The sequence below is a fragment of the Rutidosis leptorrhynchoides genome, chromosome 4, assembly GCF_046630445.1.
Source record: "Rutidosis leptorrhynchoides isolate AG116_Rl617_1_P2 chromosome 4, CSIRO_AGI_Rlap_v1, whole genome shotgun sequence".
Lineage (NCBI taxonomy): Eukaryota > Viridiplantae > Streptophyta > Magnoliopsida > Asterales > Asteraceae > Rutidosis > Rutidosis leptorrhynchoides.
Window position 1 is genome coordinate 361537627 of NC_092336.1, and position 10547 is coordinate 361548173.

Sequence of the window (10547 nt, forward strand, 5' to 3'; positions counted from 1 at the left end):
AACTCACCAACCTTTTGGTTGACACTTTAAAGCATGTTTATTCTCAGGTACGAAAGAAATCTTCCGCTGTGCATTTGCTCATCTTAGAGATATTACTTGGAGTCATTCATGACATATTTCAAAAGACGTTGCATTCGAGTCGTTGAGTTTATCAAGATTATTATTAAGTCAATTATAGTAAAATATATTTCGAAATGGCATGCATGTTGTCAACTTTCGATGTAATGAAAGATTGTCTTTTCAAAAACGAATGCAATGTTTGTAAAATGTATCATATAGAGGTCAAGTACCTCGCGATGTAATCAACTGTTGTGAATCGTTTATAATCGATATGCACTTCGTCCGGATGGATTAGGACGGGTCTTCACACTCGACTCCTCTTCTATGCTTAGCAATCGTCGGGATCCTCGACTCCGAAGTTGATAGAGTCGAATCCATACCCGAATCGTTCTTTGAGAGTAGTCATTACGTCTTTATCCCGTATTATCAAAGTTCCCATGTCAAAATCCATTGTTATTCTTGCGGTTGCCAAGAACCTTCGGCCCAACACTATCAGTGTTTCTCCTCCGGAGCACAATCCATTATGAAGAAATCTTCATCAAAGTTAACACCGTGAATATTAATAGGGACATCTATCTCGATTCCTATTGGGCTATCAACAGTTTGGTTCCCAAAATAGATGCTTGTATTAGTGCAAATTAACTCCCGAATTCCCAACGACTTTGCAATCTTAACCGGCATCATATTAACACTCGCACCTGAATCTAATAATGCCGAGTAAGTCTTCTCATTCCAAAACCGACATAGGACCAAAAATTCCCCCGGATCTCTAAGTCTTCTATGAGGATTAAATTTACACTGTGGTGTAGACTTAACGTACTCAACCTCTCTGATCGTCCAACCCTCACTATCAACAAATGAAGTTTTTGTGTTTTTTAAGAACGTGTCCGTATTTTTCTTACCCCACATTTATTCAAGGATTCCTAGAATTTCCTCCACATCTACATCCAGTTCGTTTTCTATTTTCGATACCTCTTTTACTGCGTTCATGCGAACAGTTACAACTTTGCTTGCATCCTCATCACTTTCATAATCATCCTTGAATTCCCTCTCGACTATATATGCCGAAGGAAAATACCTATTCTCTGAATTACAAAACCTAAAAATGCCGTTACCCCCTTCAAAAGTTATAGCTCCTGCCCCCAGATCGATTTTACCACCCGCGGTAGCAATGAATCCACGTCTCACCAATAAAGGAACGTCTTCGTCCGTCGGCATGTCAAAAATAGTAAACGGTACTTCAAGAAAAACTCCCTTGATACTTACCATCACGTTACTAAGCAACCCATCTGCCTGTCATTCCGTGTTATTACCAAGTGTAATTACCGAATTAGATTCTCCCAAAGAACATAGTGTGTAATTGTCATGGAACAATCTTCTATACATCTCATAGGACATGATATTAATGGAGGATCCAGAATCGGCTATTACTTTATGTTCCCGGTGATTATTAGCAAAATGAGGCAAAACCCCTATAATACTCAATTCGAACAAGACCTCTGACGGGTCTGCTTCTTGACGAAGGATCTCCGATCTTCCACTAGCTTTCTCTTCTAAGGATAACCCCTCATTAGATTCACCAAAAAGCTCATCCAAAATTTCCTCAGAATCTGCATCATCGGGCGCATCTTCAAATCGCCCATCGTAATCCCAAGTATCGTGATCAATTACATGGCAAATAGTAACATTGTTATCAAGCCACTCATCAATGCAACCCTTATTTTCACACTTTGGTTCATTGACCCGAATTTTCATAAGTTGAGGGACTTCCTTTTGCTTGAAGTGAACCGTTTTCTCACTTTCAGCATCTACATTATGATTATCGCTACTATCAACGGAAACAACACCCGTAGCACCCTCTTCTAAAAATTCCTGCACATCATTCTCAACACACAAGTTTATCATATCAAGTTTAAAACATGTAACATCTGTGGACTTGGGTTGTTTCATGGCCTTATCTACATGGCCAACCACTCTGTCGTCACCTACACCTATGCTAAGTTAGTTTTGTTGAACATGTATAATAGCATCAGCGGTGTTTAGAAAAGGTCGACCTAGAATGATTGGTACTTTAGTGTCCTCTTTCATTTCTAGCACTACAAAATCAGCCGGAAAGACTAATGGTTCCTTGTTTGGACAGGGGTGGTTAACTCTTACTATTAAGTCTTCGGCTATACCTATAGGAGTGTCAAAAGAATGGTTAACCAAACGGATTCCCATTCTAGTCAGTTTTAAGTCTCCTAGGCCAAGTTTCAAATACAATGAATAAGGCATTAAATTAACGCTTTCTCCCAAGTCAGTTAGTGCATCATACACTACCGAATCACCCAATAAACAAGGAATAATAAAGTTACCCGCGTCTCCTAATTTTGGAGGCATCTTTTGCTTTTGCAAAATGGCTGAACACGCCTCATTGAGGAACGTGGCCGACACATCTTGGTACTTACCTTTCGAAGAGATCAGGTCCTTTAAAAACTTTCCGTAGTTGGGCATCCCCTTAATCACTTCCGCCAATGGCATATTGATGTTGATTTGATTGATCATATCCAAGAATTTCTTGTACTGATTTGCTAGCTTATCTTTCTTCAGAGCTTTAGGGTATGGAATTGGTGCTTTGTACACTCTAAATGGCGGCTTAGCTATGATCTCCGGTGGATCATCTTTCTTTTGCTCTTGAGATTTTGGCTCGTCATCCTTAAGTCCATCCCTCTTGGACTCCTCATTAGTAGGTACCTGCAAAACATTAGGAGAAACAACAGGAGAAATGACAGGAGGAGACTTCGGTGTCACCTCGTTAATAACTAAACCACTTCGGGTGGTTATGGAATTCACGTGCTCATTTCTAACCGGTCCCTTATTGTTCGGATTGGACTGCGTGTTAGATGGGAGAGTACTCGGTGGTCTCTCCGATAAAGACTGAGCAATACGTCCCACATCTCGTTCCAAGATTTGAATCGAGGCCTGCTGACTTCTGACATGTTGTTTTGTAGATTCACCATCTTGCCTCAAAGCAGTAATACTCTCGTCAGTTTTCATGATAAAACCCCTTAGCAATTCTTCCAACGGAGGCATCTTATTTTCTGGCTGTTGAACTGGTAGCATAGGTTGCTAAAAATTTCTAGGTGGTGCTTGGTGATTTCTGTTATTAAATTCATGCGGTCTATACTGATATGTCTTCTGATTACCCTGATAAACCTGCTGACCATTCTGATAATTAGTACCACTCGTATTACCCACTTGGTTGAAAAACTGCCTTGGACCCAAAACTTTACTAAGCGCAAAATCACCCTTTTTCACATAACCCAAATAATTGGCATGTTCCTCCAATGATGCTTGATCACAATCTTTCGTAAGATGTGGTCCCTGACATAACTCATAACCAAATTTTATCGCGTGCATTTCTTTAGTCATTGACTCCATCTGTATTTTAAAAGTTGCAAGCTGAGCCTTAACTGAAGCAAGTTCATCACTAGTTTCGGTACTAGCAACGTGAGTAGAGAGAGAAACATCCATCTCCTGATGCCAATCATAAGAATGCGTAGTAATTTCGGAGATGATGTCATAAGCTTCATCCGGAGTCTTTTTCATTAATAAACCACCTGCAGCAATATCAATTTCTTTCCTAGTCAGCACATTGACACCCTTGTAGAAAATCTGGGCCTTATTAAAATTGTTTAACTCATGTTGAGGACAATTGCGTAGCATTTTACCGAACCGTGCCCATGCATCATAGAGTGTCTCATTAGATTTCTGTACAAAGTGATTGATGTCACTCTGTAATTTAGCAGCCTTAGAAGCCGGAAAGAAACGTTGCAAAAACTTATCCTCCATTGTAGGCCAACTATCAATCCCACCTTTGGGCAATGATTTCAACCAATCCTTGGCATCATCTTTTAAGGACCAAGGAAACACTCTTAAATAGATAACTGTGTCAGCAACATTTGCAATCTTGAATAAGTTGCAAATACTTTTAAAGTTTCAAAGATGCTCGAATGCATCCTTTTTCGGTGTACCCCTGAACTTGCATTGGTGTGTTATCATATTCAAAATCTGTCCCTTAACCTCAAAATCCTTGGTGACTGCCGGTTGTCTAATGGCATGTTCGTTACCTGCCCTCGTGGCTTTCATCATCGCTTCCATCGTTTGGCCTTCTCCTCCTTCAGCCATTATAACTTTTTCTTTCTTAATATATTTAAAATCTGGAATATAAAAAGGTAACTCAGTGAAACCTTCGGCGATTTTCTGTTCTTCTTTAGCTTTGCTGCGTGTATGGTAAACTCTAGACGGTTCCAGAGTTATTTGTACCTAACCTGCGATCAGACCACAACAAAACCGCGCGTAAAACCAAATAAAAATTGACAGAAAAGTAACTTTTGCAAGAATTGCTTCTCACAAAAGGGTCGAATAATTAAAAGCAAACTTTAAAATCCCAATGTAACACCGCTCCCCGGCAGCGGCACCAAAAAGTTGATATGTGAAATTGTACCTTAAAATAACTAACTAAAAACTTAACAATTATCACACACTTACAGGCAACTATAACCCGATCATGCAGTAATTTATAAGTAATTTGACCAGTTCGTTCCTCAGAGATCGGTTTAATCGAGATCTTGAAACTAGCAATTATCCTAGAGATTTAATAGAAGAGTTGGTTTATCTTTTAAATTCACGGGATTAACGTGAAGTGATTAAAACGAATTAACAATTAAGATAAAACAGTGTCCACTTGAATGATTCACTATGGATATGGATTGTTCTTGCGATTATTACCGATTATTATGTCTTAATATAGTTATATGACTTCTCACAAAGTTCTAATCAGTCAAAGTTAGTAAACTCACTTCGAGATATTAAACTATATTTGATAAAACTAATGAGACTTGATTTGGACTTAACTCACGTAAAATTCTAATTATAACAATCACTTGCAATAATTACACTCTTATGCATTTCACAAGCCTTTCAATTACCAATTAAATCAATGACACAATCACTTGAAATCACTTGTCTAATTGTCTAAATCACCTAAATGTTGAAGCACAAATTGCATCTCAAATCTAACTCACATTAAACGATTAACAATCTATGTAATTGAATTAAGAACATAGAACATGCATACGAATGGATCTTTAATCAAACACAATCAATTTCAATCACAAAACATTAAATCCATAAGATAGAACAATCCAATATTCATAGTTTCACATTCAAGCAAACACTAAACTGATTTAGCCTAGCATATTAAAGTAGCAAGAAACGAATAAACGATAAAAACTAAGAGTATTCATGATTACAATGATAAACTGATGATAAAAACTAGTACCGAACGTTATGATTAACTGAATAGAAGTAAAGAATGAGAAAATCTTCAATGGTAGGGTTTAGGTCTTCAAAGAACCCTTCAATTCGTAGCTGGAAAACTGCACACCCCTTTAGGGTTAAAAACCTCGACCATAAATAGCTGCTCAAAAAGTCACCAGTCCGGGCCCGCATCGCGACCGCGACACGGTCATCACGACCGTGATCATCCAACACCATCGTGATCAGTCTATCACGACCGTGATTCACCTCTTTTCGATTTCTGTCAATCCCTGCCAATGTATTAGGGCCGGGACTCCACCTATTGCGACCGGGATCAGCTCCAGACTCAGTAAAACTTCAATTTCTCGCGTGCAAACATACTTTAAGCTCAAATATCACAAATACTTAGCAAGAAACAACCAAAACATTAACCCGAAGACCTCTGGAGCTATATTCGTCATTTTATCTCAATTAATCACAAAAGTCTTCACATTTCCTCAAATAAACGACAATAAAGAATCGATATCGCGATGTAAAATATGTATAGATTGAGCTATATCACATACACAAAAGAAACTCACTTAAAAGCACTTTAGAATCAAACTAAAACACCAAACATAATCAATTTAATCCTAAAAGTCAAACATAGTCAACTACTTGCAAGTAATTTCACAAGTTCAACCCAAAATCATAAATCAATTATGAAAACATAACCTAAAACATTATATTAGACAAAACCACTTCGAATTTAAACAATACATAAACAAAACACTAGAAATTTTGAACTTACACAAACCCTAAACATAATTATCATCAAAAATTATAAATTAAACAAAGAAAAAGAGAGAAGAACATAAGAATCGAAGTACCTTGATGAATGATTGAAGTAATCTACTCAATTAAGTGGCAAAATTAACCCAACTTTTAAAACCCTTGAAATTGGGGTTTTCTCAAGAACACCAAATTAAACCCAAAAGTCTTGATTTTGATGATGGTATGATGTTAGATTGGTATTATGTTATGATTAATTGATTGATTATGAGTGGATTGTAGAAGAAAAATCAAAAATTTTGGTGTTTTGGTGTGGAACCGTCGACTAGCGGGTATGAATGAATGGGGGGTTTGAAAAAAAAATTATAAGAGGTGACCGACCCCAGCCGCAAATTGCGGTTATGGGGCGCAAATTATACCCAGGCGCAAAAGTCAGGTGCCTACATGAGCCAGTTCTCGACCTGAATGGTACCCATTAAAACAAGCCAACCGCAAATTGCAGCTGGCTACCGTAATTTGCGGCTGAAACCCCCTTTTTTTTCAAAAACAGTCGGGACTAATTCTTGACCCCCTCCCACACTTAGAGCAAAGCATTGTCCTCAATGCTCTAAAATAGAGATAGTCCATAAGTTTAACCCGACTCCCTCATAAATGTGGTGCTTTTTTCGCCCGTATGTACAAAAATAAAAATAAAAAATAAAAGCTTACAAACTTTACAAGGTTGTGCGGTATTTATTTCGGAGTCGCGTACTTGACTCCTCCTCCATGCTTTAGCAATCGTCGAGATCTTCGACTCCGATGTTGCTAGAGTCGAATTCATATCCAAATTTATCTTTGAGAGTGATAATGATATCTTCATCTTTAATTACCAACGTTCCCGTATCAAAATCTAACGACATTCTCGTGGTTGCTAAGAATCCTCGTCCCAACACAATTGGAGTGTTTTTATCTGGTTCGCAATTCGTTATGAAGAAATATTCTTTATAGCCAACACCGTGAATAATAAGAGGGACATCTACCGCAACTCCAATTGGGTCATCAACGGTTTGATTCCCAAAACGGATACTCGTATTAGTTCGAACTAACTCTCGAATGCCTAAAGACTTTCCAATTTTGGCCGGCATCATATTAACACTTGCACCCGAATCTAACAATGCCGAGTAAGTCTTCTCATTTTGAAATTGACACATAACCGAAAACTCCCCCGGATCTCTAAATCTTATACGAGGCTTGAATTTACATTGTGGTTTAGGCTTAACTTACTCAACTTCAATTGTCCAACCCTCGTCATCAACAAAAGAAGTTTTGGTATTCTTCATGAACCTGTCCGTGTTTTCCTTTCCCCACATATTCTCAAGTGTCTCTCGAATCTCCTCTACATTTATGTCCGGTTCCTTTTCTACTTTAGGTTCTTCTTCCACCGTATTCACACAAATGTTCTCAACTTTGCTCGAACCCTCATTAGTCTTTCTCTTCAATTGTCTCTCCAAGTAGAAATGAAAAGACTTTTCTTCTTCAATAATCTCTAGAACTACCTCTCGTTCTTCCAGTTTTAACTCAAACAACATTTTCTCCGTCAACTTGTGATCTCCTCTAGCTTTCTTAAAGTCTTTGTACTTTTGTTTCATTGAATCATACAAAATTTCAGCTTTCTCATCTTCACTCAACTCGGAATCTAAGCGTTGATCGGGTCGATGACCCCCGCATTCAACATTTTAATAGATCTCATCCATGTCTATATTATCATCAACCACTTATGTAATACCCCGTCAGAATCCACTAAAGGAATATTAACTCCGGTCCCACAGTTTAGCGGTCACGCACTCTATATGAGACATTTCTTAAAAGTATTCGCATTAATTATCAAAGTAAAGTCATTTATTAAAGAAAATGTAACTGGAAAATGTTTGACATAAATGACTAATGTATATGAACCCCAAAACATCTCGAAAGAAAATAGTTTAAATGCGAATATTTGTACTTGAAATGAAAATTATAAAATATGCTGGACGCCGTCCAGTTCTAGCAGCAAACATCATAATAACTTCAGTTAAGCGGAAGCACTACCTCTATGTACCTGAGATGAGACATGCAAAATGTCAACGAAAAACGTTGAGTGAAACTACAGGTTTAGTAAATCATTTCGTAAGTTAGGCCACAAGATTTTCTTGGAAAACATCGTAAGAAAAGCATACATTATCATGAGCACTTGATTATAAAGCTTTAACCTTTGCGTGAGCCAAGCCACACGTCTTAGTTTACCCTATCATGGTGATACACTGATCAAGTGTACGAGTAACAACAAAATAAGCACCAGTTTATGTTGCGGTGAGGTTTGTCAAACCTTACGGTACCGTCCCTATAAGTCGAGTTTACAAAGTAACTAATATAATCAAGCTAAAGGATTTTGATCTGAACTCATATGTATATTCTTCGTAAGTTACTTGTGCCTAATATGTAAAACATTTGTAAAAAGCATGCATCTCATCCCTGTAAAAATGTAGTAGGGACTGTAGACTCACCTTAGCAAAAGCACTTGTAATTTCTTAGCAAAGCGTATGGTTGTCGAACAATCTCGACTGAACAATGCAACCTAAACAAGTAAATAATCTTAAGTATACACTTATAGGTCAAACCATGTCAACCCATAGTGTACGCAAAGTTCTAGTGCTTAGATTGACTCAACAAACAAGTAAAAGTCAACTAATCCAAGCAAGTCAACCAAAGTCAAACCAAAAGTCAAGTCAGTCAAGTGGTCAACTAAAGTCAAACATCTCAGTAGGTCACGCAAACATGGTCAACATGTCAAACCTAGGTCAAGTATCACTTTACAAGTCATAGTTAAGCAAATTGCACACTCGCAGTTTAAAGCATGCCTTCGAAAAACGTACATCGTAGAAAGATTCAACTATAGCTCATAGCACACAAATCATTAAATTATGAAAAACTCCAGATCATAAATACACTTAAAACCAATTCCAAAAAGTCCATCCAAAGCCTCATACGATATATAAAAGTCACAAGTCAGAAGGGGTCTAATTACGGTTTACTAAATCAGTTTCAGCACGCGCATCAGTTTTGAAATATTTCTCAGAAAATATAGAAAATATATTTTGACGAACAGCTAATTGGAGTCATCTCAAAACATTCCAAAATATTAGTGGTAAAATAATAAAAGACATATCTTTAGCCAATTCATAGAGTTTAAACAATCTTTACAGACCTTCTAGTTTTGTTCATCAAACAGACATATCATTTGGACGAGCATATATCGCATGCAAATTTGTGTTTTTGAAAATTCACATACAAATGAAATATGTCAAGTAACATATAAAAAAACATGTTCCAGAAGATCAAAGTCTCAATCAACTCCTAGTTCACTCTATAATTTTTTATGTAACTTTGAAAACCGATTCAACTCACTTTAAGAGCCAAATCTTCGTTTTGACATAACGGGAGCATTACATAACCTTTTGACGCAAATATTAAGTCTAAATTGCATAAATTTTCATAAGGAATACATTAGTACACTTTTTATAAGCTGAAACGCAAAGCATGCAACTCAGAAAATTCGGATTACGAACAAAACTTAGTTAAATCTTCGATTAAGCATATCTTAAGCATACGATAACGAAATCACGCATAATCGGAGTCTAAAATTAATAATGTTTCGATATCTTTCTATTTAAACATATTACAAGTTCAGTTCTCATGTTAATTTAATTAGATCATTAAAATAAAAATTCATTTTTCATGCAAACAACGTTATTCAAGCAATCAAATGATAATTATCAACACAATACACCATTAATTGAGCACTAGACTCTAATACACTACGTAATTGAACAAAATTCAGATTTAGAAAAGTTAGGGTTTGTGATTATACCTCAAACGATCAATTAAACGACAATACTAGACGTAGAACAATGCGCAGAACAAATTTGATGCACAAGACTTGCTTTAATTTTGAAGTTTGAGTGGTTATGGGGATGGTGGAAGTCGACGGCCAAAGGGAGCAAGGGGAGAGCAAAAAGTCGACTGGTTTGATTTATGGGGAAGGGTTTCTAGTTAAATATCTTAAATATCTCACGTGTCCTACACTTGGTATTGTTGCCAAGTATGATCACCGAATCGGATTTACTCAACGAACATAGAGAACACTCGTCATGAAATAATCGCTTGTACATCTCATATGACATGATATTAATTGAAGATCCCGAATCAGAAATCACTTTGAATTCATGATGATCATTAGCAAAGTGAGGTAATACCCCGATGAAACTTAATTCGAACAATACCTCACCCGGATCTTCTTCTTGACGAAGAATCTCCGGTCTTCCTCTAGCATCTTCTTCCAATGACAACTCTTCATGAAACTCATCAAAAGTCTCATCTGATCTTCACGTTCCCACGTG

The 10547-nt window shown here is 37.1% G+C and overlaps 1 protein-coding gene and 1 non-coding gene across 2 annotated transcripts; one reads left to right on the top strand and one right to left on the bottom strand.

Moving 5' to 3' along the window:
* Positions 1–552: 552 nt before the first annotated feature.
* Positions 553–969, bottom strand: LOC139841798 (uncharacterized). Its single transcript, XM_071831996.1, has one exon. It carries the CDS (start codon positions 967–969, stop codon positions 553–555), a length of 417 nt encoding a protein of 138 aa, XP_071688097.1.
* Positions 970–3736: 2767 nt separating this feature from the next.
* On the top strand, positions 3737–3842 carry LOC139845662 (small nucleolar RNA R71). The gene has a single exon (XR_011758427.1). It is a non-coding gene; the product is annotated as a small nucleolar RNA R71 (small nucleolar RNA).
* Positions 3843–10547: the final 6705 nt, after the last annotated feature.

Coding starts and splice junctions, on each gene's coding strand:
- LOC139841798 (XM_071831996.1), bottom strand. CDS start 969: ATGTGGGGTAAGAAAAATACGGACACGTTCTTAAAAAACACAAAAACT.